The 26,293-nt window shown below is 42.2% G+C and overlaps 2 protein-coding genes across 2 annotated transcripts in view; one reads left to right on the top strand and one right to left on the bottom strand.

Moving 5' to 3' along the window:
- Nucleotides 1-7,609, bottom strand: part of LOC129868087 (glycerophosphodiester phosphodiesterase domain-containing protein 5-like) — a 36,352-nt gene extending 28,743 nt beyond the window's left edge. Inside the window, exons 1-3 of the mRNA XM_055941716.1 lie at nucleotides 7,017-7,609; nucleotides 2,584-2,834; nucleotides 1,429-1,532 (exon numbers count right to left, since the gene is read on the bottom strand). Of these exons, the coding sequence (XP_055797691.1) occupies nucleotides 1,429-1,532; nucleotides 2,584-2,751 (272 nt within the window). The 5' untranslated portion in view covers nucleotides 2,752-2,834; nucleotides 7,017-7,609. The remainder of the gene's footprint in view (nucleotides 1-1,428; nucleotides 1,533-2,583; nucleotides 2,835-7,016) is intronic.
- A 10,336-nt stretch (nucleotides 7,610-17,945) lies between these two features.
- Nucleotides 17,946-26,293, top strand: LOC129868092 (aquaporin-11-like). Its single transcript, XM_055941725.1, has 3 exons — nucleotides 17,946-18,689; nucleotides 18,993-19,109; nucleotides 19,906-26,293. The coding sequence occupies exons 1-3, from the start codon at nucleotides 18,095-18,097 to the stop codon at nucleotides 20,010-20,012; spliced, it is 819 nt and encodes a 272-aa protein (XP_055797700.1). The 5' UTR covers nucleotides 17,946-18,094; the 3' UTR covers nucleotides 20,013-26,293.

The raw sequence follows: 26,293 nt of genomic DNA, 5'->3' as shown, positions 1-26,293 counted from the left end.
CGATCGGTTGAAGAGCATGCATTTGGTTTTACTTGTATTTAAGAGCAGTTGGAGGCCACGGAAGGAGAGTTGTATGGCATTGAAGCTCGCCTGGAGGGTTGTTAACACAGTGTCAAAAGAAGGGCCAGAAGTATACAGAATAGTGTCGTCTGCGTAGAGGTGGATCAGAGAATCACCAGCAGCAAGAGCGACATCATTGATGTAAACAGAGAAGAGAGTCGGTCCAAGAATTGAACCCTGTGGCACCCCCATAGAGACTGCCAGAGGCCCGGACAACAGACCCTCCGATTTGACACACTGAACTCTATCAGAGAAGTAGTTGGTGAACCAGGCGAGGCAATCATTAGAGAAACCAAGGCTGTCGAGTCTGCCAATGAGGATGTGGTGATTGACAGAGTCAAAAGCCTTGGCCAGGTCAATGAATACGGCTGCACAGTATTGTTTCCTATCGATGGCGGTTACGATATCGTTTATGACCTTGAGCGTGGCTGAGGTGCACCCATGACCAGCTCTGAAACCAGATTGCATAGCGGAGAAGGTGTGGTGTGATTCGAAATGGTCGGTAATCTGTTTGTTGACTTGGCTTTCGAAGACCTTAGAAAGGCAGGGTAGGATAGATATAGGTCTGTAGCAGTTAGGGTCAAGGGTGTCCCCCCTTTGAAGAGGGGGATAACCGCAGCTGCTTTCCAATCTTTGGGGATCTCAGACGACACGAAAGAGAGGTTGAAGAGGCTAGTAATAGGGGTGGCAACAATTTCAGCAGATAGTTTTAGAAAGAAAGGGTCCAGATTATCTAGCCCGGCTGATTTGTAAGGGTCCAGATTTTGCAGCTCATTAAGAACATCAGCGGACTGTATTTGGGAGAAAGAGAAATGGGGAAGGCTTGGGCGAGTAGCAGAGGGGAGGGCAGTGCTGTTGTCCGGGGTAGGGGTAGCCAGGTGGAAAGCATGGCCAGCCGTAGAAAAATGCTTATTGAAATTCTCAATTATAGTGGATTTGTCGGTGGTGACAGTGTTTCCTATCTTCAGAGCGGTTGGAAGCTGGGAGGAGGTGTTCTTATTCTCCATGGACTTTACGGTGTCCCAGAACTTTTTTGAATTTGTGTTGCAGGAAGCAAATTTCTGCTTGAAAAAGCTAGCCTTGGCTGTTCTAACTGCCTGTGTATATTGGTTTCTGGCTTCCCTGAAAAGTTGCATATCACGGGGGCTGTTCGATGCTAATGCAGAACGCCATAGGATGTTTTTCTGTTGGTTAAGGGCAGTCAGGTCAGGAGAGAACCAAGGGCTATATCTGTTCCTGGTTCTAAATTTCTTGAATGGGGCATGCTTATTCAAGATGGTGAGGAAGGCATTTTTAAAAATTTGAATGCTTGTTCATATTCAGATTTGTGTTTACATTACATTGTGAATATGTAATAGTCAGACCTACCAGTCAAAATCATTGTAGTCATTCTGAGCTTCACTCCAGAAGTAGAGGAAGACCAGTGTGAGACAGAATGTCACGATGAGGAGTGCAAAGCTGGCACATTCCAACTGCAGGGGAGAGAAACACAATGAGTCCCACATAGTGACTTCATAACAAATGCATAACCCATATACTGTTGGCATGGAAATGTACACTAACAAGTAATTACCAGTGATAAGGATTGAACCCACAACATATTGGTGGCAAGGCAGGGATTCACGGCCAGAGCCACTACATTCGCCAAACCTTTTTCACTTCTATTTGTGTTTTCCCCTGACATATAAGGTAAACAAATCAAGCCTGGGCTAACATTAGTCAATGGACTGTCACACAGCAAGTTGTTGTTTTGCAGCAATAAAATCAAAACTCCACCCAGAAACTATTAGTCCATTGTTGCTATAGTCCCAAAAATGTTTTGCATGTCAGCAATCAAGTTTTCAAGATATATAACTTTCAAAATACAGAAATACAGCCGGTATTTCTCTATTTTGAAAGTTATATATCTTGAAAAGTTGATTGCTGACATGCAAAACATTTTTGGGACTAAATCAACAGTGGAACAATGAAACAAATACCAAAAGATGGGTGGAAGTTTCCTTTAAATGCTCTTACAAAACATAAGAGAGTGCTGTTCTTTGAAAGGGCTGAATGTATGCATTTATTGCCAGTATATCCCTGGGGGGGATCCCCAGATTGATCTGTGACTGTGATTGTAATCAAGTTCATCAGTCTTACGTAACGTAAATGCTAGAATGCTTTCCATACAGTTGAGGGAGTGCACATTGAACTCTGAGGAGAGGGAGCAATGCGAAGAAAAGCTCCTTACTGGCTAAAGTGATTGTAAAACTGCGACAGTAAAAATGATGTAAGCCATGAAAGATATTGACAGAGTGAGGGAGAGAAAGAAAGAGAACTTGTGTGTGGGCACGCGTTCATGTGTGCATGTGAGAGAGAGAGAGTACAGTGTAGTAGTAGTGTGTGAGTATAGTCTCTGTCAGGGGTTTAAACCATCCTGTGAAATGACCAGATATTCAACAAACAAAAATAACTTTTCACATCAAATGATCTCACTTGGGAACTCAATCCCCCCGTCCCTGCTTGACCCCTGACATCCCTGACCTTGCTGCAGCAGCAGTCTCCCGGCGTGGCACGGGTTCTCTGGTAGCGTCTCCATTGACAGCCGTAGAGGCCGGCCAGGCAAGAGACAAAGGGCTGGTGCTCGTAGCGCTGCAGCAGCCGACAGCGCACCACAGGCAGCTTCCCCAGGGTGGTCAGAGAGGGGGCCATGTCTCACACACACAACGCCATCACGATCACACACAAGAGAGAGAGAGTGTGGAAGAAGTGGATGATGAGAGGAGCGTGAGGACCTGGGAATGAAGCGAGTAAAGGGAGAAATAGTGTTAATATTGTAGCGACACAAACCAAAACCTAACTGGCTACCCAGACTATTTGCATTGTCCCCCCTTTTATGCTGCTGCTACTCTGTTTATTATCTATGCATAGTCACCTTAATACCTCTACCTACATGTACATATTACCTCAATTATCTCGACTAACCGGTAGCCCCGCAGATTGGCTCTGTACCGGTACCCCCTGTATATAGCATTTACATTTACATTTAAGTCATTTAGCAGACGCTCTTATCCAGAGCGACTTACAAATTGGTGCATTCGCCTAATGACATCCAGTGGAACAGCCACTTTACAATAGTGCATCAAATCTTTTAAGGGGGGGGGGGGGGGGGGGGGCAGAAGGATTGCTTTATCCTAGGTATTCCTTGAAGAGGTGGGGTTTCAGGTATAGCCTCGCTATTGTTATTTTACTGCTGCTCTTTAATTATTTGTTACTGTTATTTTTACATTTTATTACTTAACATATATTTTTCTGAAAACTGAATTTTTGGTTAAGGGCTTGTAAGTAAGAATTTCACTGTAAGGTCTACACCGGTTGTATTCAGCGCATGTGACAAATAAAATTGGATTTGATTTGATCTTGTCAAGGGGTTTCAGATTTCACAAGGTCCCGGGTTCAAGCCCCGCCTTCATCACAAAAGGTAGAGATGGTGGAGAAGGACAATGAGTAAAAAGAAGTCAAGTCTAACCTTAAACCTGGCTCCCAAACATTTAACAACTGCTGTAGGCCTAGATTATGAATCAATCAAACCATACTAGGTAGTGGTGACAGGCTAGGTGAAGGACAAGCCCCATTCTGAAACACATCGTCATTTTCACAATGCTTCAGTTTGGTATGGTTACAGTCTCTGAATTTGGGGATTTCCCTCTGAGGGATCCACAACGCACTAACTTCTACCTTGATTGTGGGCTAGTGGGCTACTATGTGTTAGTTGACCACCATCTATTATGTTTACTGTTAAATGACAGAAAGAGATTAGCCCTGGATTACTGGAAAAGCATTGTATAACAATTTATCCAAAAACAAATCATTTTGACTGTCAAATGTTTTCTTTCACAATATCAAAATAGAAACATCTCCTTGCTTTAAAGTCAAAACATATTTTTGGAAAGTTCATATGCTGAGCTAGCCATTAAAAAAAGTATGGTCCACAGATCTAATTGAATCTGAAAAACCCTTTAACTAGAACATAATATGGAAAAATAGGACTTTGGCATTCCCTAATCCAAACCATAAATGTATACATAAATGTGTTCACAGACTGTATTTAACACCAAGGAAACGTTTTATGATGAAATTGTTCCCAACTCCCAACTATTCACTGTGTCCCCTAAATCAGGTAGGCACATTCCTTCATATGATATGGGAGTGCCCTGCAGTTAAAAATGCTCCTGGGGCAAAGTTACAACATTAATTTTGAAGTGCATGAATTTAAATATTCAATGCTTTGCACCTATTGTTTTATTTGACAATGATAGCACCTTGAATCACTAAATCAATCAGAGAAAATAATTGCTGGCAGGCATCAATGCAGCGATTTTTGGGGGGGATCTAAATGGCACCTCACTCTTTCCCATTTAACCAGGGGATACAGTTACTACTAGAAGTTATAACAATAAAATGATCAACAGCGAGAATGAATGTGCTAGTCAAGGAACAATTGAGACTCTGGGGATGGGACTGATAAGCAACCTCGTTTGGTGGGTGGAATGGGAAGGAGTGAGAGGCATGCTTTCTTCGGGTCGTGTAAGTGGGGCATGGTTTCTTCGGGTCGGGTAAGTGGGGCATGGTTTCTTCGGGTCGGGTAAGTGGGGCATGGTTTCCGGGTGGGGAGGGAGGATGCGGGTGGGTGGATGGGGAATGGATTGGGGTTATTTTGTATGCATTTCTTTGATTGTTTTTGTACCTGTAATCCCCCTCTGTAAAATGACTAAATTCAATTAAAGAAATTTCACAAAAAATAAACTATTGTTGGTATTCATTTTTCATTTTTTTTCTTAATATACAGTTGAAGTTGGAAGTTTACATACACTTAGGTCGGAGTCACTAAAACTCGTTTTTCAACCACTCCACAAATTTCTTGTTAACAAACTATAGTTTTGGCAAGTCGGTTAGGACATCTACTTTGTGCATGACAAGTCATTTTTCCAACAATTGTTTACAGACATTTTATTTCACTTATAATTTACTGTATCACAATTCCAGTGGGTCAGAAGTTTACATACACTAAGTTGACTGTGCCTTTAAACAGCTTGGAAAATTCCAGAAAACGAGGTCATGGCTTTAGAAGCTTCTGATAGGCTCATTGACATCATTTGAGTCAATTGGAGGTGTACCTGTGAATGTATTTCAAGGCCTACCTTCAAACTCAGTGCCTCTTTGTTTAACATCATGGGAAAATCAAAAGCAATCAGCCAAGACCTCAGAAAAAAATTTGTAGAACTCCACAAGTCTGGTTCATCCTTGGGAACAATTTCAAAACGCCTGAAGGTACCACATTCATCTGTACAAACAATAGTATGCAAGTATGAACACCATGTGACCACACAGCCGTCATATCGCTCAGGAATGAACGTACTTTGGTGCGAAAAGTGCAAATCAATCCCAGAACAACAGCAAAGGACCTTGTGAAGATGCTGGAGGAAACAGGTACAAAAGTATCTATATCCACAGGAAAACGAGTCCACAGAAAACCTGAAAGGCCGCTCTGCAAGGAAGAGGCCACTGCTCCAAACCTGCCATAAAAAAGCCAGTAGTCTGGTTTGCAACTGCACATGGGAACAAAGATCGTACTTTTGGAGAAATGTCCTCTGGTCTGATGAAACAAAAATAGAACTGTTTGGCCATAATAACCATCGTTATGTTTGGAGGGAAAAGGGGGAGGCTTGCAAGCCGAAGAACACCATCCCAACCGTGAAGCACGGGGGTGGCAGCATCCTGTTGTGGGGGTGCTTCGCTGCAGGAGGGACTGGTGCACTTTACAAAATAGATGGCATCATGAGGCAGGAAAATTATGTGGATATATTGAAGCAACATCTCAAGACATCAGTCAGGAAGTTAAATAGGTCTTCCAAATGGACAATGACCCCAAGCATACTTCCAAAGTTGTGGCAAAATGGCTTAAGGACAACAAAGTCAAGGTATTGGAGTGGCCATCACAAAGCCCTGACCTCAATCCTCTAGAAAATTTGTGGGCAGAACTGAAAAAGCGTGTGCGAGCGAGGATGCCTACAAACCTGACTCCTTACACCAGCTCTGTCAAGAGGAATGGGCCAAAATTCACCCAACTTATTGTGGGAAGCTTGTGGAAGGCTACCCAAAACGTTTGACCCATGTTAAACAACTTAAAGGCAATGCTAGCAAATACTAATTGAGTGTATGTAAACTTCTGACCCACTGGGAAAGTGATGAAAGAAATAAAAGCTGAAATAAATAATTCTCTCCTATTATTCTGACATTTCACATTCTTAAAATAAAGTGGTGATCCTAACTGACCTAAGACAGGTACTTTTACAAGGATTAAATGTCAGGAATTGTGAAAAACTGAGTTAAAATGTATTTGGCTAAGGTGTATGTAAACTTCTGACTTCAACTGTATAACTTAATCTGTTGTTGGTGCCTAAACTACATAAAGCGATCGTTATCTGACAACCAATGACATTATGCACACATGCCATGCCCTATGCTGAAAATGACAAATGTTTCTACGTTATTGGAAAAAATATTTGCATATGAATTGTAGGCCATAGGCTGCAGAAGTTAACGCCTTGATGTAACTTGTATAGCCTATGTAGGCCTATAGTAGCTGCCCTATGGCGCGGAAATTTCCTCGGGTAACAACAGTGTTTACCTGATACAATAGGCTAGCCTACGTGGACGGCTGTTCAAGTTCCAGTTAAAAGCACCTATGATACAGAGTCGTCGTGCAGGAAATCGTAAATCCCCTAACATATTGACGAATTGGACACATTGTCTGTTTAGGGAACTAGTCAGAGATACGTCTATCCTGTAAGACTGCAGTTATTCAAATGCTAAGAATGTCTATATGTAATATTCAATGCTCATAAATGACACACATGCAAGTTATTTCCTATCTAAATCCTTTATCGGATACTTTACTCCTTTAAATAACCTACCTCAGAAAAGAGTTCCGTTTGATTTCCTGAATTTCCGAAATCCTTGATGTGATGGTTACTCCAGGGTAAGCCGCACTGCGTTTAGTTCCTCTTCTCGGTAATGCACGCCAGCCAGGTAAAGGATACCGTGCTATTTCTAATTGACATCGACTGCCACCTGTTGCAAATGGAGATATGCTTTCGTGTACAGTAGCGCTATTTCTTTCATCCGGACATGCCCCCTCTACTGCACTGTCCTTTTATGTTGAATAACGACAGATACAATGATGGATACAATGTTACAATTTCCCGACTCTGTAGGCTACTCTTATCACAGTACAGTGTGTGGAGTAGAATATAGACTTTTCGTTACGGACAATATTGCAATCAGAGTTTCAATATTAGCTGACTATATTTCGTATGAAAAAACGTGTGTTATGCAGGGTGGAAAGCCCTAGGACAAATATGTGCTGTTCATTTGAATGTGTATTGTGGAGGCGGGGTTTAGGGAATTAAATTGTAATCAAGTTCTTCAGTCTTACGTAACGTAAATCTTACAGCTGCAAATTTACAGCTTTACCAAAGATTGTGTATAACTACCCCAAGAGAGACCGCAGCCTGTCGTTTCCAATGGGAGCAAATTAATCACAGTGGGCAGAACAAGCAAGGGCGTGGGCAGAGCCAAGAACGAGCTAGCGAGATCGTATTGGCGCGTTCGGGCATTCCCGTCAGGGAACACCTACTTTGAAGTGCGCGTGTACAATAACGCAATTCACCCTTGCACTCCTTCTAAACAATGCAATTTTTTAAAACTTTGGGAAAGGGTAAAGTTTACAAAACGGAGTCAACTCTGTCCGTAACACATTGTAGTTTTGGGAAGAGAACGTGTATTGAGATTAAATGTTCTATCGATGAGAAAATTATCAGAATGTCTGCCAAAATCAATCTCAATTTTCTCCCACTGCCGGCCACTAGGCTTTACCATATCTGGTAGTCGGTGGAAACGCAAACCGGATGCTTCAGATTTACACATCAGGTGAAACATCTGGCCCATCTGTAGCTTTACTGTGTGACATAATCAACTTTCAAAATAAAGGGCCCTAAGAAGTATTTCAAACTGTGCAACAAAATGGGAAAAAGGTGGCCACAGACCATTCTAAAAGCATCTCTCTGTGTATCCCTTTTTTCTCACACACTCAATTTGGCCACTATGAATTCTGAACAATAGTCTAATTTACAAAATAAACTAAACCATGATATTGTGGGGATTTCTGCTAACTGCGACAGTGTAACCCCCCTTGCGGGCCTCCAACCCGGGTCTTCAACAGGCCGACCTGCTAACCACTGCTCAAACAATGGTCTAACCCTTTTGGGGGGATTGTAACAGGCCTAAGGCAAGGTTTGTCACACTATCCCCTCCTTTCGGGAGAGCGTGTCCCTATGCTTCTCCATACCAAGTACATCACACTTTACTATACCAAGTCCCTCACATGTGCACGCCTCTCCGATGGTCCCCAAAGCAGCATTCCATCGCTGCCACCAATGTAGCAATTTTTGCTAACAGCAACAGTGTAACCCCCATTGCGGGTCTCGAACTCAATAATTATTTCTATAGGCTTGCTGCTTTGAATTTCAATTTTATTGACAAGACACCTCTTGAACAAAAAGTCCTGCATATTCTCAGTAATATACATGTCTGGTACATATTGTAAATCAAATGAAAGACATAAAAATAGAAACAGATCCATGTTTTGAAAGATGCCATTTACTGGGTGGATTACCTAGATAATCCAATATTATAGTCCATAATCTCATAAAAGACCTCTCCATTGCAAAGCAGATGCTGGGCGTGTGTAAGACTCTAACTATGAAAAAAGGGGTAGAACAAAGGACATGTTTCATGTTAGACAGCGCCATAGGAGTCTACTGCCATCTCAGGGAAAGCTCTGTTGGAAATCTGTCTGTTCTCTGCTGGTGTTTGAAGTATATGAGGTGCATTCGAAGTTGTTTGAAGCTGTGACACCAGCAGGTACCTGTTCCTTGTACAGCTTTCCCTCCCTCAATCCTAACCTTTAACCATTAGTGAGGAAAATTCTAAACTGACCCAAGATCAGCATCTAGAGGCAACTTAACCCTACTCTGTTTGATCCACAACAGCAAACTACACTCAAATAAAATTTTATTGGTCACATACACATGGTTAGGAGATGTTAATGCGAGTGTAGCGAAATGCAATAATATCTAACAAGTAATCTAACAATTCCCCAACAATTACCTAATACACACAAATCTAAAGGAGTGAATGAGAATATGTACATATAAATATATGGATGAGCGATGTCCGAGCGGCATAGGCAAGGTGCAATAGATTATGTAAAATACAGTATATACATATGATATGAGTAATGTAAGACATGTAAACATTATTAAAGTGGCATTATTTAAAGTGGCATTGTTTAAAGTGACTAGTGATCCATTGATTAAAGTGGCCAGTCATTGGGGCTCAATGCAGGCAGCAGCCTCTCTGAGTTAGTGATTGCTGTTTAGCAGTCTGATGGAGATAGATGCTGTTTTTCAGTCTCTCGATCCCCGCTTTGATGCACCTGTACTGACCTCGCCTTCTGAATGATAGAGGTTGTGGACAGGCAGTCCTTGATGAGCTTTTTGGCCTTCCTGTGACATCGGGTGCTGTAGGTGTCATGGAGGGCAGGTAGTTTGCCCCCGGTGATGCGTTGTGCAGACCGCACCACCCTCTGGAGAGCCTTGTGGTTGAGGGTGATGCAGTTGCTGTACCAGGCTGTGATACAGCCCGACAGGATGCTCTCAATTGTCCATCTGTAAACGTTTGTCAGGGTTTTAGATGACAAGCCAAATTTCTTCAGCCTCCTGAGGTTGAAGAGGCGCTGCTGCGCCTACTTCACCACACTGTCTGGGTGGTTGGACCATTTCAGTTTGCCTGTGATGTGTACGCTGAGGAACTTAACTTTCCACCTTCTCCACTGCTGTCCCTTCGATGTGGATAGGGGGGTGCTTTGTCTGCTGTTTCCTGAAGTCCATGATCATCTCCTTTGTTTTGTTGATGTTGAGTGAGAGGTTATTTTCCTGACACCACACTCCAAGTGCCCTCACCTCCTCCCTGTAGACTGTTTCATCGTTGTTGGTAATCAAGCCTACTACTGTTGTGTCGTCTGCAAACTTTATGATTGAGTTGGAGGCATGCATGGCCACGCAGTCATGGGTGAACAGGGAGTACAGGAAGGGGCTGAGCACGCACCCTTGTGGGTCAGGACAGTGGAGATGTTGTTTCCTACCCTCACCACCTGGGGGTGGCCCGTCAGAAAGTCCAGGACCCAATTGCACAGGGCGGGGTTGAGACCCAGGGCCTCCAGCTTGATGATGAGCTTGGAGGGTACTATGGTACGATCTTTGTACGATCTTTGTCCCCATGTGCAGTTGCAAACCGTAGTCTGGCTTTTTTATGGCAGGTTTAGAGCAGTGGCTTCTTCCTTGCTGAGCGGCCTTTCAGGTTATGTCGATATAGAACTCGTTTTCCTATGGATATAGATACTTTTGTACCTGTTTCCTCCAGCATCTTCACAAGGTCCTTTGATATTGTTCTAGGATTGATTTGCATGTTTTGCACCAAAGTACGTTCATCTCTAGGAGACAGAACACGTCTCCTTCCTGAGCGGTATGACGGCTGCATGGTCCCATGGTGTTTATATTTGCATACTATTGTTTGCGCAGATGAACATGGTACCTTCAGCCATTTGGAAATCGCTCCCAAGGATGAACCAGACTTGTGGAGTTCTACAAAAAAAGTTCTGAGGTCTTGGCTGATTGCTTTTGATTATCCCATGATGTCAAGCAAAAAGGCACTGAGTTTGAAGGTAGGCCTTGAAATACATCCACAGGTACACCTCCAATTGACTCAAATGATGTCAATTAGCCTATCAGAAGCTTCTAAAGCCATGACCTCGTTTTCTGGAATTTTCCAAGCTGTTTAAAGGCACAGTCAACTTAGTGTATGTAAACTTCTGACCCACTGGAATTGTGATACAGTAAATTATAAGTGAAATAATCTGTCTGTAAACAATTGTTGGAAAAATGACTTGTGTCATGCACAAAGTAGATGTCCTAACCGACTTGCCAAAACTATAGTTTGTTAACAAGAAATTTGTGGAGTGGTTGAAAAACGAGTTTTAATGACTTTGACCTAAGTGTATGTAAACTTCCGACTTCAACTGTACATAAAAAATGAAAAAATACTGCGTAGTTTCCTAAGGACTCGAAGCGAGGCGACCATCTCTGTCAGCGCCACACCTGGATTCAGAGAAACAGTAGAATGAAGAATGATTATATATGATAGAAGTCATAACCAACCAATCACAGCAACTCCAAAGTGTGATATAAAACAGGTTATACAACGGGTGGGTCTAATCCTGGACGCTGATTGGTTAAAACCGCATTCCAGCCGGTGTCTATTCCACAAAGCTACCACCGGCTAAAGCTATGACATTGAAATGATTATTTATTCTGTTCGATCTCACTGCGCAATCCACTGTCTCATCAGCCCAGCAAAACAATTTACAAACTTGTTCTCCACTGTAAAAAGCATCTAGACATTATCTCCAATTTACTTTAGACTAGCAATTGGTTTTCAATAGCAGTGATTTGCATAAACCTTGCTGCCTGTCCCTCTGACATTTGCAACATTGTTTCAATATTGAAATTCAAGCTCCAGCTGTCCCATAGTAATGAACGTGTAGGGGTCGGGAGTCGGGACGAGACAGACAGGGAGGTAGCTTTTCTCAGCCAGTCATGAATCCACATTTTTATGAATATATACAAAGAAATTTCACTAGAAAACAGCTTAAACAAATGAAAATGCAGCTACTTTGATGTTATTCTTGCTGCACTGTTTGATGTGACTGTATGTTAGCCGTAGTTGGCTAGCTAGCAAGCAAGTGATAAGAACGTTGCCAGCCAGTATTGCAATAGAACATTTAGAACGAACGACTGGGTTGCGTCCATAGATACAGAACAAAAAGACTTAACGACTGGGTCACGTCTCTGGTAACCGAACCGATAGAACCGGTAGTAACCCTAAATTTGTGTCAGGACTATAGATCTCATGGAAGATTGAAATAGTATGAATAAAATCATCAAAATAAAAATGAATGAAAATGTCAATCATTATTTGATTATGTTGGTAACCCGTTGAATAAAAGTGATAATGCCATCGAAGTTGGTGTTTGGAGGATATAACCTTTATTAAGAACCAGTGTATCTTTCATTTGCCATACAACAAGTATTTTTATGTAAAGTTTATGATGAGTTTTTTGGTCAGATTAGGTGAGTGTCCAAAATATCTCTGGAGATTCTGGTGAATCGATGCTACGTATTCACAATGTATAATCAGGATTTATAGCTCTAAATATGCACATTTTCGAACAAAACATAAGTGTATTGTATAACCTGATGTTATAAGACTGTCATCTGATGAAGTTGTTCAAGGTTAGTGATTAATTTGATCTCTATTCTGTCGGTTTTGTGCAAGCTATTTTGGCGGGGAGTAAATTGCGTTGTGTGTTTGGCTACTGTAGTGAGCTAATAGAAATATATATTGTGTTTTCGCTGTAAAACACTTAAAAAATCTGAAATATTGGCTGGATTCACAAGATGTTTATCTTTCATTTGCTGTACACCATGTATTTTTCAAATGTTTTATGATGAGTATTTATGTATTTCACATTGCTCTCTGTAATTATTCTGGCTGCTTCGGTGCTATTTGTGATGGGAGCTGCAATGTAAAACTATGATTTATACCTCAAATATGCACATTTTTCGAACAAAACATAAATGTATTGTATAACATGTTATAAGACTGTCATCTGATGTTGTTTCTTGGTTAGTGACTAATTATATCTCTATTTGGTCGGTTTTGTGATAGCTACCTATGCGGTAGAAACATGGTGAAAATACGCGGTTGAGTCTTTGGCTATTGTGGTTAGCTAATAGAAATACATATTGTGTTTTCGCTGTAAAACATTTTAAAAATCGGAAATGATGGCTGGATTCACAAGATGTTTATCTTTCATTTGCTGTATTGGACTTGTGATTTCATGAAAATTATATTATATGATATCCCTGTCCCGAAAGGCTAGGCTATGCTAGTCAGCTTTTTTGATGAGGATGCTCCCGGATCCGGGATGGGTATTAATGCAACCGCCGTGTTAGATTTTTAAAAATAACTTTACCATAACAAACAGCTTGCGTTATTGCGAGACAGCGCTCGCCAAAACGGCAGAGAATAGGAATCAACATTTTCCACAGAAATACGAAATAACAACACTCAATCAATCAATCAAGTTTATTTTATATAGCCCTTCGTACATCAGCTAATATCTCGAAGTGCTGTACAGAGACCCAGCCTAAAACCCCAAACAGCTAGAATGCAGGTGTAGAAGCACGGTGGCTAGGAAAAACTCCCTAGAAAGGCCAAAACCTAGGAAGAAACCTAGAGAGGAACCAGGCTATGAGGGGTGGCCAGTCCTCTTCTGGCTGTGCCGGGTGGAGATTATAACAGAACTATGCCAAGATGTTCAAAAATGTTCATAAGTGACAAGCATGGTCAAATAATAATCATGAATAATTTTCAGTTGGCTTTTCATAGCCGATCATTAAGAGTTGAAAAACAACAGGTCTGGGACAGGTGGCGGTTCCATAACCGCAGGCAGAACAGCTGAAACCGGAACAGCAGCAAGGCCAGGCGGACTGGGGACAGCAAGGAGCCACCACGCCCGGCAGTCCCGACATATGGTCCCAGGGCTCAGGTCCTCCGAGAGAAAGAAAGAGAGAAGGAGAAAATTAGAGAGAGCCAAGATTTTCAAAATGTTCATAAATGACAAGCATGGTCAAATAATAATCATGAATAAATCTCAGTTGCATTTTCATAGCCGATCATTAAGAGCTGAAAACAGCAGGTCTGGGACAGGTAGGGGTTCCGTAACCGCAGGCAGAACAGTTGAAACTGGAATAGCAGCAAGGCCAGGCGGACTGGGGACAGCAAGGAGTCGTCATGCCCGGTAGTCCTGACGTATGGTCCTAGGGCTCAGGTTCTCAGAGAAAGAAAGAGAGAACGAGAGAATAAGAGAAAGCATACTTAAATTCACACAGGACACTGGATAAGACAGGAGAAGTACTCCAGGTATAACCAACTGACCCTAGCCCCCCAACACAAACTACTGCAGCATAAATACTGGAGGCTGAGACAGCTGTGCCAATATATCCTCCAAACACCGGCTTCATCAAATCAAATCAAATGTATTTATATAGCCCTTCGTACATCAGCTGATATCTCAAAGTGCTGTACAGAAACCCAGCCTAAAACCCCAAACAGCAAGCATGGCAGGTGTAGAAGCACGGTGGCTAGGAAAAACTCCCTAGAAAGGCCAAAACCTAGGAAGAAACCTAGAGAGGAACCAGGCTATGAGGGGTGGCCAGTCCTCTTCTGGCTGTGCCGGGTGGAGATTATAACAGAACATGGCCAAGATGTTCAAATGTTCATAAATGACCAGCATGGTCAAATAATAATAATCACAGTAGTTATCGAGGGTGCAGCAAGTCAGCACCTCAGGAGTAAATGTCAGTTGGCTTTTCATAGCCGATCATTAAGAGTATCTCTACCGCTCCTGCGGTCTCTAGAGAGTTGAAAACAGCAGGTCTGGGACAGGTAGCACGTCCGGTGAACAGGTCAGGGTTCCATATCCGCAGGCAGAACAGTTGAAACTGGAGCAGCAGCAAGGCCAGGTGGACTGGGGAAAGCAAGGAGTCATAATGCCAGGTAGTCCTGACGCATGGTCCTAGGGCTCAGGTCCTCCGAGAGAGAGAAAGAAAGAGAGAAGGAGAGAATTAGAGAGAGCATACTTAAATTCACACAGGACACCGGATAAGACAGGAGAAGTACTCCAGATATAACAAACTGACCCTAGCCCCCGACACATAACTACTGCAGCATAAATACTGGAGGCTGAGACAGGAGGGGTCAGGAGACACTGTGGCCCCATCCGATGATACCCCCCGACAGGGCCAAACAGGAAGGATATAACCCCACCCACTTTGCCAAAGCACAGCCCCCACACCACTAGAGGGATATCTTCAACCACCAACTTACCATTCTGAGACAAGGCCGAGTATAGCCCACAAAGATCTCCGCCACGGCACAAACCAAGGGGGGGCTTCATGGGCATTATCACGTAATTATAATAAAATACTGTTCATGTGATAGAAGGCATTGCCATACCCAATTACAGAAGCCAACTGGCCACTATGTTTCAGCCAATTACTGGACACAATGCTAGTTTCATAACAGAGGCTATGTTACCTAACCTGCACTTGTGTCATACACTCAGGAGAAAGTGTCTTAGCACAAACTTACAGGCTGTGGCCACCCAATTGAAAGGCAAAATCCACACAAAGTAATCCTCCGAAACACAGCGATTCAAAGCTGTGATTGTCCCTAATTGCCCTAACGAGTTGTTCTAATGAGGCCATGACCTCACACAATAACACCAATGTACTGCCCAGTGCCCACCCATTCTCTCTCTGAAGAGAAAAACAAAACTAACAATGCGGTCAGTTTAGATGTAATCAACTTCAAAATGGTTTATTTAATAGATTCACACACTTATACAGTACTGTATGTTGGTCTATGTATGGGAACTCAAAAGTACTGTCATGAGTTACCGGTACTGGGTTACCAATGATTCCAAGGAGCATCAGTGTCAATTGTGCCTACTGTTTGTCATACTAAACTTACTTAATTTGAGTAAATTGAACTCCTAAATAAGGAATGTTGTCATTTTTATGAGCTACATTGATACCATTTTCCTCTTAAACATTTTCACACCATCATGGCACTTTTGTTTTATTCTGTGTTGTTACAGCATTCAACCCACATAATGTATTGTGCATTTAATGTTTTTTTTTTTTTTAAATATCGAAAACCCATGATAATTTTGTAATAATCGAACTGAAACCAACCAACCTCAAAAAGCAATAATCACTCAGCACTACTAAAGTCACTGATGCACAGAGCAGACTGGATTTTCCTGAGGTAATGGATTGTCCTGATAGCACAGCGGAGGAACGAAGCACCTTAATAGTCTCCAGTTGGCTAAATGCCCAGAGGCCACTATGTCCTCGATCAAACCATAACACACAAAAACACTATTTTAACTCTTGCCATATATTTTGTGAATTTTCCACAGTTGCATCCTGTCAGAGCTAATAGTGGTGGAGTCCACACCACAAATTGCTCCACAGGGTGGTTGAGGCACTGTCTTTTTCACAGTGTGTCTGACTGGAACATAACGGTTCCTTGCTCACAGCTCAGCCTGATACAGTGACAGCAGAACATCAAGTCCCTCACCGATGTATTCTCTCCTTTGTGTACTAGACTTCTTGGTCAATGATGTTCTTCTGAAAGTGAGGAATCATTTGTGAAGGAGAGTGTATTCTGGGAGATTGTGTGTGTGTGTATGTGTCATATCACACACACACACACACAAAATGAACTAATCTGAAACACTTGAACCTGTAGTAAAGCCTTCATAGCGCTGTAGTAAAACCTAATAACAAACTTAAACTATGAATGACTTAACAGGAATGAATCATAAACACTGTCATGACACAAACATATTAGGTAGTCATGTTTGCAGGTCTGATCTGCCAGTATTGACTTAGCCTACAGTATACTTATTTACTCAGTGGTAAAACTGTTTGCTAATCCACACAGCATCACATGACACAGTTTGGGCAGTCAATAGTGTTACACAATTTGTTACACAACTAACACCACTGCATTCATTAGGCCCTGACAAAATACCTAGGAATGAATGGTGTATTTCATCCAGTATGGGGTAAATTCTAGCTTCCACTTACATTTTAATTTAGGGCTCTATTCAATCTGTATCGCATAATAGAAATGTAAAGGTAATTTTATGATCTGATTGGTCAAAAGACCAATTATTGAAATAAAGATCAGAATTGGGCCTCTGTCTAAACGCAGCCTGTGTCTCAAATTTACATCAATGCATGACCAAGTTCAATTTTGTCTTAAATGGAAGTTCGAATTTGCCCTTTTATCAGTAGATTTTATCAAGAAGACATGAGCAGGGCCAACTATCATTAGTTAGAGAGGGGAAGGAACGAGAATCTTCATAGTTCTTCATACTTAAAACAAGAGGGGTCACTTGTTCAAGCAACATACCTCTACCGCTCATCACCCAGCTCATATGAAACAAACGTTAAAGTAGCTTGTAAAGGATACATTGTATCCTTTACAGAATAGGAATGTATTCCTTTTCTGAACGTTGAATGGATATGTGTAGCTGTTACATATTATCTGATAGCAAGTAAGCTATCAATATACTTTTACAAATCTGGAGCATATTCATTTAAAAAAGACAACTAAAACCGAAACATTGGGTAATACAACCGTGTAGCCTAAGGCAAGTAGAAGTTATTTTCTTCAATAATCAATTTATTTAACTAGGCAAGTCAGTTAAGAACAAATTCTTATTTACAATGACGGCCCAGGAACAGTGGGTTAACTGCCTTGTTCAGGGGTAGAACGACAGATTTTTACCTTGACAGCTCGGGGATTCGATCTAGCAACTTTTCGGTTAATGGCCAAGCGCTCTAACCACTAAACTACCTGCCGCCCCAATATCAATGGGTATATCATTAATTGAAATTACATTGAACAGCAGAAAATATCCCAGTCTGTACCTTTAATGATGTGCTAAGTCTGAAAATAAATAAAAAAAGCCCCTGGAATGGATACAGCCTAATAAATAAATCATAGTTGAATTGTGATATGTGGCATGGCTACTTTAATTGTGTGTGTGGTGCGCCCTCTCCTGTTCTTCCGGACACAAATTGAAAGCAACTTCCGTTTGTCGAGCCATTCGGCTCGCGGCGGAGGACTTTGATACATGTTGTCACTGACTACACAGGGAGGTGCATTAAATTACCCAAATTTACGGTTGTTGAGAGAAGCGGAAAAATAAACGAACAAACTAATTTCTCCGAGAATGACAGACTTGGGGATTTCACTGGCACTATTGGCGACAACAGTACTTCTCTGCGAGGCGACGCGCAGACTGATCTCGCGCCTCTTCTCTGGCAAGGATTATGCGATTTACCTAGTGGAAATTGTCTCGACCTACCAGCTCTGTGCATGTACGCACGAACTCAAAGTCCTGGGCGAAGTTGGCAGAATCGAACCGCATATAGCACTCACACTGACTTTCATAATCACGGTGGTCCACGTAATAACTTTTCACGGGGCGTTCGCCAACCCAAATGGTGCTATCGAGAACGTTTACCGCAAGAATATCACAGGGAAAACTGCGGTGGCGCGCATAACTTGTATGTTTATAGGTGGGAAAGCTGCGCAGCTCCTCGTGCCCCACATTTGGTCCTTGGGTCTATCCGACCACCACATCAGGCACAAAAGGTTCGGATTTAAATGCTTCAGTCCCATCAATGGGTCCCTGTTGGAGGCCGCTGGTGTGGAGCTGGCTTGCACTTTCGCTGTCCAAGCCGCAGTCCTCCACATTAATAAACTAGACGAGAGATTCCACGCCCCTGTCATCGCTGCCGTCATTACATCACTGGTTTACTCAGGTTTGTCAAATTGATTTTCATTATGATCATCGCCACACTTTAATAAGTCAGAAGTATAATAGCCTAGTTATCTGCTTGTGCCCTCATGTCATTTATACTTCAATTAAGCTAATTGAATTTGTTTGCAATTACTAGACTTGGGACTGGAATAGAAATGGAGACTTGGATTGTGTGTAAACAGACAAGGAGAGAAGGGGGGCGTGGGTGTGTATGTATGCATTTACACTAACCTATATGAACATGAGAGGAACTATCCTACTGAGATGTCAATTCACTTTCACCCTCTACTCCCCCCAATCTCAGGGGGTCATATTTCAGGGGCTGTTTTCAACCCAATCATGGCCTTCTCCGTCCAGTTCCCCTGCAGTGGACACACCTTCCTGGAATATGCTTTTGTCTACTGGCTAGGACCAGTCATAGGTAAAGTACTTGTGCTATTTTTCCTACTAGCTGTAAAGGAAATGGTAGCCTGGACAACCAGACTGACAACAGCGCTCACACTTCTTCATACGTGAAGTGAAACAGAATGTGAGTTGTCGTGATATCGTTCTGGTTCCACTAGGATAGAGAAATGGTAGCCTGGTCCCAGAACGGTTTGTGCTATACAATTTTTGTATTTTACCAGGTAAGTTGACTGAGAACACATTCTCATTTACAGCAACGACCTGGGGAATAGTTACGGGGGGGGAGTGAATGATCCAATTGGAAGCCTGGGATGATTAGGTGGCCATGATGGTATGAGGGCCAGATTGGGAATTTAGCCAGGACACCGTGGTGAATACACTTACTCTTACAAGTGCCATGGGCTCTTTAGTGACCACAGAGTCATGACACCCGTTTAACATCGCATCTGAAAGACAGCATCCTACACAGGGCAATGTCCCCAATCACTGCCCAGGGGCATTGGGATATGTTTTTAGACCAGAGGAAAGAGGGCCTCCAACATCACTTCCAGCAGCATCTGGTCTCCCATCCAGGGACCAACCCTGCTTAGCTTCAGGGTGGGATGCAGGGTGGTATCTTGCTGGCTCGTATGCTTTTAGCTCAAAGCCTCTGGTCATTTGCATGACAATGAGGTACCAGGCTAGAAAAATGGGTTCTTGTGTAAGACAATTGAGTTTCACCCTGCCCTGGGGTTTGGGACAGGGCTGGACTACAGAGGATAAACTTGCTCCCAAGTGTACCCTGTATAATCTCTATCTATCTATATTCACAGGCATGGCAATGTGCATCCTGCTCTTTGACAAAATCATCCCACTCCTATCTGGGAAAAGCACAATGGGCCTGGGCATCCCTGTTGTCCAGAAGAAGAAGATACAGTAACACACAACTGAGATTGTGGCTTAGCCCTCTGAGGAGGCCCTTTTATATATGGATGGTGCCAGGGCGGCCATTCGTTTTTGATCATTATGGTCACCTTAACATGACTAGGTCTAAGGGCGTTCACACATACTAAGTCTTAACTTTGATAATTTTACCCCCCCCCACCCCCCAAAAAAGAAACTAGTGGGCATAAATCTATAATCTATCGAATTATCAATATTGGTGCCTGCCACAAACAAAAAACAGTATTCTGTCTATGCTTAGGGCTAAGTGCTCATCCATGCAACAAACAGTTGCTACTCATTTTCAATTTATGCTGCCCTAAAGAAGGGCCATAACATAAGCTGTTGATCAGTAAAACATTTTTACTTAATGTAAGATTTTTATATGGAAAATGTGCTGAGAAAAGGCTCCCTGGACTTTGTCATTATGCAATATTTGTCATTAGTGCAGGGTTACCTCTAATGGCATAACATGTTCCTGTATGAAACTATCCGAAACTGTCATGACCTCATGAACTGAAATTAACCTTCTACTATGGATGACTACAGCAATGGCATATAATGCATTCGGAAAGTATTCAGACCCCTTGACTTTTTCTATTGTTACGTTAGCCTTATTCTAAAATGTATTAAAAATGTTTTTTCCCCCTCAATCTACACACACAACACCCCATAATGACAAAGCAAAAACAGGTATTGACATTTTTGCTCATTTATAAAAATAGGGAAATATGACAGTTATATAAGTATTCAGACCCTTTACTCAGTACTTTGTTGAAGCACCTTTAGCAGCGATTACAGGTATGCGGTCAGCTGTAGGGCTGGCTCAGGGAAGAGGACGCCCCTGCCTTGCATAGTCCCGTGGGAAATCTTAATTGGGCATGGGACACAAGCTAAAGCTTGATCACCCTTTAGCTGGCCACCTTTGATGAGGGTGTTTAGTGATTAAAGGCCGAAACACCCACTGATTCGAAGGCACACTACTGATGATGTGTCCCAAAATTGACATCTTAACCCAGTCTAAGAAATAAACCTCCCATGCCACTCTGTCAACATCACGGAAAATCTCATGTGAGTGCATACCATCTATTGGCACAATGGACAGTTTCAACATCTCGTCCCGTGTTTTATGATTCTGATTCGAGTCTTCTTGGATATAACGCTACAAGCTTGCCACACCTGTATTTGGGGAGTTTCTTCCATTCTTCTCTGCAGATCCTCTCAAGCTCTGTCAGGTTGGATGGGGAGTGTTGCGGCACAGCTATTTTCAGGTCTCTCCAGAGATGTTCAATCAGGTTCAAGTCCGGGCTGCTCAATGACGTCCAGAGACTTGTTCCAAAGCAACTCCTACGTTGTCTTGGCTGTGTGCTTAGAATCATTGTCCTGTTGGAAGGTGAACCTTCGTCCTAGTCTGACGTCCTGAGCAGTTTGGAGCAGGTTTTCATCAAGGATCTTTATACTTTGCTCCGTTCATCTTTCCCTCGATCCTGACTAGTCTCCCAGTCCCTGCCTCTGAAAAACATCCCCACTGCATGATGCTGTGTCGTGGAAATTCATGTATACTGAGAGAGATTTGGACAATTATTCAAACAAATCAATCTTTAACATTGATTCATTATTGCAATAATGAAGCTGGTCGACCGCACACTCTGAAGTGTGTGTTGCAGAGAGCTTAACCTTCCAGAGGAATCCTGGTTCTTATATAGCCAACATTAAATGCTTAGTCATGGCTGGTTCCACCCCTCCCATGCAGATCAGGAGACTCAGACACTTTGGGTTCATCTTGTGATTATCTGCACCTGGTGCCGTTTTAACCCCCAACCCAGCTTTGTTTCTAAATCATCCTTTTATTTGGGCAACTGAGGGATTTTGTTCTACTCCTCCAGGCTCTCTGTTACACCCACCACATCTTGTCTATAGAATACAGTCTTTAGGTTTTATCACCAAGTCAACGGTCAGCTCAAGCTCTCTAGTGACCATACGCTTAGATTAGCTGCAAGGAGCTAGAGTGTAGACCATAAAAACATATCATTAGAACAGAAATGTCCCACTTTTTCAAATATATAATTATTAAATATCAAACAAATCAGGTAAACACGGAATTTCTCACAGCTGCCACCACCATGCTTCACCGTAGGGATGGTGCCTGGTTTCCTCCAGACGTAATGCTTAGCATTCAGGCCAAAGAGTTCAATATCGGTTTCTTCAGACCAGAGAGTCCTTTAGGTGCCTTTTGACCACCTCCAAGCGGGCTGTCATATGCCTTTTACTAAGGAGTGGTTTCCATCTGGCCACTACCATAAAAAGGCCTGATTGGTGGTGTGCTGCCGAGATGGGAGAACCTTCCAGAAGGACAGCCATCTCCAAAGAGGAACTCTGGAGCTCTGTCAGAGTGACCATTGGGTTCTTGGTCACCTCCCTGACCAAGGCCCTTCTCCCCCGATTGCGCAGTTTGGCCCGGCGACCAGCTCTAGGAAGAGTCTTGGTGGTTCCAAACTTCTTCCATTTAATAATGATGGAGGCCACTGTGTTCTTGGGGACCCTTCAATGTTAAGAAAATGATTTGGTACCCATCCCCAGGTCTGTGACTCGACACAATCCTGTCTCGGAGCTTTATGGAGAATTCCATCGACCTCATGGCTTGGTTTTTGCTCTGACATGCACTGGCAACTGTGGGACCTTATATAGACAGGTGTGTGGCTTCCCATTTGAATTTACCACAGGTGGACTCCAAGTTGTAGAAACATCTCAAAGGATGATCAATGTAAACAGGATGCACCTGAGCTCAATTTTAAGTCTCATAGCTTTGTCATTGTGTGTAGACTTGAGTACATGTTTATTTAATCCATTTTAGATTTAGGCTGTAATGAAACCAAATGTGTAAAAAGTTAAGGGGTCTGAATACTTTCCGAATGCACTGTACCATGTTGTTGTTGTCGTATGGACCTTATACCCTGGATGACTACAACATACTCAATATGAGCAGAATGAAAAGACATGTCCCTAAGGGAGAGGTTATACAGACATGCTGGTGCCCAAATTGATGTCTGTCGAGCAGCAAGAGCAGTGGAGACAAACATTTGGTTCAGACGGAAACCTGGTCTCAGACTAATCCGAGACACTCAGTATGATAAGTTACATAAGACAAATGGCAAAAACAAAAAGTACGGTAGTTGGTTGGGGTGGATGGGTGATAGACGTTCGATATACTATCAACCCAAAGGCTGCGAGCTCGAATCAGACAAATTTGAGCTAATTAGCAACTAACTGATTTACTACTTTTCATGTTAGGGGAAGGGTTAGCTAACTCTTTAACCTAACTCCTGAACTTAACGTTAGCCACCTAGCTTGAATTTGTTTCATACATTTTGCAAATTCGTCACACATGGTACGTTTTAGCAAATTATTAACATAAGAATTGAAATTCGTAACATACGAAATTGGTGGTGGACGTTCAAACATACTAAAACATACTAAAATTACATTCAGAATAATAAGAAATGCTCTGACCACAGCTCAGCTGCAGCTAGTCGTCCTGAGCCCTTCAGCTAGCTAGCTAGTTTAATGATTGTGGCTAGTAACTTCAGCTAGAATTGGAAACTTGTCTAAGTTGGGACTTTTCAGAAGCATCCAGTTAAAATCGGAGTAATAGTTTATTTAATTAAAACATTTGAACGCTAGATGCTCACTACAATAAAAATTTGCTTTAGCAGTCACCCTGGCCTGATTACCTACACTGCTCACTAGATAGTGTAGCCAGACTGTTTCATGGTAACATCCAGATGTTTATGACGAATATTACAAGTTAATTCTCATGTAGGCTGCTATCCTCCTCAAAATAAAATCAAGTGTGACTAAACAAATTGGAGATTGTGACCAAAACAAGTTATTTCTCCCTCATCCATTGACAAACAGCACGTTTATTTACAAGGGCTTATCAGGACGACTGACTGAACCAAACCCATTTGTCTCTACACTCGACCCTCAACTGCGTGACATACAGAGCGATGCAAAAGTATTCAACCCTTTGGCATTTTTCCTATTTTGTTGCATTACAACCTGTAATTTAAATGTATTTTTATTTGGATTTCATTTAAAGGACATACAAAAAGTCCAAATTGGTGAAGTGAAAAAGATTATATTAGACATTTTTGAAACTTAAAAGTGGTACATACATATGTATTCACCCCCTTTGCTATGAAGCTCCTAAATAAAATCTGGTGCAACCAATTACCTTCAGAAGTCACATAATTAAATAAAGTCCACCTGTGTGCAATCTAAGTGTCACATGATCTCAGTATACACGTTCTGAAAGGCCCCAGAGTCTGCAACACCACTAAACAAGGGGCACCACCAAGCAAACGGCACCATGAAGACCAAGGAGCTCTCCAAACAGGTCAGGGACAAAGTTGTGGAGAAGTACAGATCAGGGTTGGGTTCTAAAAAAATATTCTAAACTTTGAACATCAGAGCACCATTGAATTAATTATTTTTACATAAAGGGAAATATTGCACTACAATAAACCTGCCAAGAGAGGGTCGCCCATCAAAACTCATGGACCAGGCAAGGAGGGCATTAATCAGAGGCAACAAAGAGACCAAAGATAACCCTGAAGGAGCTGCAAAGATCCACAGCGGAGATTGGAGTATCTGTCCATAGGACCACTTTAGCTGGGCTTTACAGAAGAGTGTCAAGAGAAAAGCCATTCCTGAAAGAAAAAATTAGCAAATATGTTTGGTGTTGGCCAAAAGGCATGTTGGAGACTCCCCAAACATATGGAAGAAGGTACTCTGGTCAGGTGAGACTAAATTTGAGCTTTTTGACCATCAAGGAAAATGCTGTCTGGCATTAACCCAACACCCCAAGAACCCTATCCCCACAGTGAAACATGGTGGTGGCAGCATCATGCTGTGGGGAAGTTCTTCCATTGGCAGGGACTGGGAAACTGGTCATAATTGAAGAAATAATGGAGGGTGCTAAATAAAGGGAAATTGAGGGAAACCTGTTTCAGTCTTCCAGAGATTTGAGACTGGGACGGAGGGTCACCTTCCAGCAAGACAATGACCCTAAGCATACTGCTAAAGCAACACTTGAGTGGTTTAAAAAGGGAAACATTTAAAATGTTCTGGAATGGCCTAGTCAAAGCCCAGACCTCAATCCAATTGAGAATCTATGGTATGACTTAAAGATTGCTGTACACAAGCGGAACCCATCCAACTTGAAGGAGCTGGAGTGGTTTTGCCTTGAAGAATGGGCAAAAATCCCAGTGGCCAGATGTGCCAAGCTTATAGAGACGTACCCAAAGAGACTTGCAGCTGTAATTGCTGCAAAAGGTGGCTCTACAAAGTATCGACTTTGGGGCAGTGACTAGTTATGCACGCTCAAGTTCTGTTTGTCTCATTTCTTGTTTGTTTCACAATAAATAAATATAAAAAGGTGTGTAAATCAAATGATACAAACCTCCCCAAAAAATAAATCTTAATTCCAGGTTGTTAAGGCAACAAAATAAGAAAAATGGCCAAGGTACTGTACATCCATTTGGGCACCAGGCCTCTCCCTAATATCATCAGTCATTGTGACATACCTCAGAAGAAAGAAATTCTGCGTCACAAATGGAGCCAGGCGTTTGCAGCCCCTCAAGTTTAATATGAACTTTCTGTTCCAAACGATGGAGTACCTTAGTCTTTGCATGTGTGCTGGATTTTCAACAAGCGTCAACTGTCCCATTTTAGAGTCATGGTACCATTCCAGGTATAAATGTCTAAAAACAAGGGTTATGTTATGACTAGTCTGGATCATGATGATTAGACATTTAAGGGGTCATATGTTCATGTCAAACAATGCATTATAACTGCAAACTAATGTTTAGGCAGACCCGGGCATTACCTTATTGCAGTTACATAACATGGAGTCTTTGAAATGGCATCCTATTCCCTATATATAGTGCACTACTTTTGACCACAGCCCTATAAGCCCTGGTCAAAAGTAGTGCACCACACACACACACTAGTGAATAGGGAGCCGTTTTAGACAGTCATAGAAAACACAAAAAAATGCCTCTAATCAATCACTACTCCACATGTTGATTGTAGAATGAATTCTACAATGCTGTTTGGCCAGCAGTACCTCGGTAGCTTCTCAGGCCAAAGAAGAGTATTCCATTTGTTAAATGATGCATATAGATTGTTTTGTTCTTTAAGAGAGCTGTATTGTTGTCAGTGGTGATTGTGCTACATAATACAAAAATAAACGTCTTTTTTTAAAGGACATGAGGATTA

Source organism: Salvelinus fontinalis, chromosome 13 (genome assembly GCF_029448725.1).
Source record: "Salvelinus fontinalis isolate EN_2023a chromosome 13, ASM2944872v1, whole genome shotgun sequence".
Lineage (NCBI taxonomy): Eukaryota > Metazoa > Chordata > Actinopteri > Salmoniformes > Salmonidae > Salvelinus > Salvelinus fontinalis.
The sequence above is the reverse complement of the archived record's forward strand: the minus strand, read 5'-3'. Positions and strand labels throughout refer to the sequence as shown.

Bases quoted from the DNA above. Each gene is read 5' to 3' on its own strand.
- LOC129868092 (XM_055941725.1), top strand. From the start codon at position 18,095: ATGACAGACTTGGGGATTTCACTGGCACTATTGGCGACAACAGTACTT. The intron at 18,690-18,992 runs GTTTGTCAAATT...CCCCAATCTCAG, and splicing joins TACATCACTGGTTTACTCAG to GGGGTCATATTTCAGGGGCT. The intron at 19,110-19,905 runs GTAAAGTACTTG...CTATATTCACAG, and splicing joins CTGGCTAGGACCAGTCATAG to GCATGGCAATGTGCATCCTG.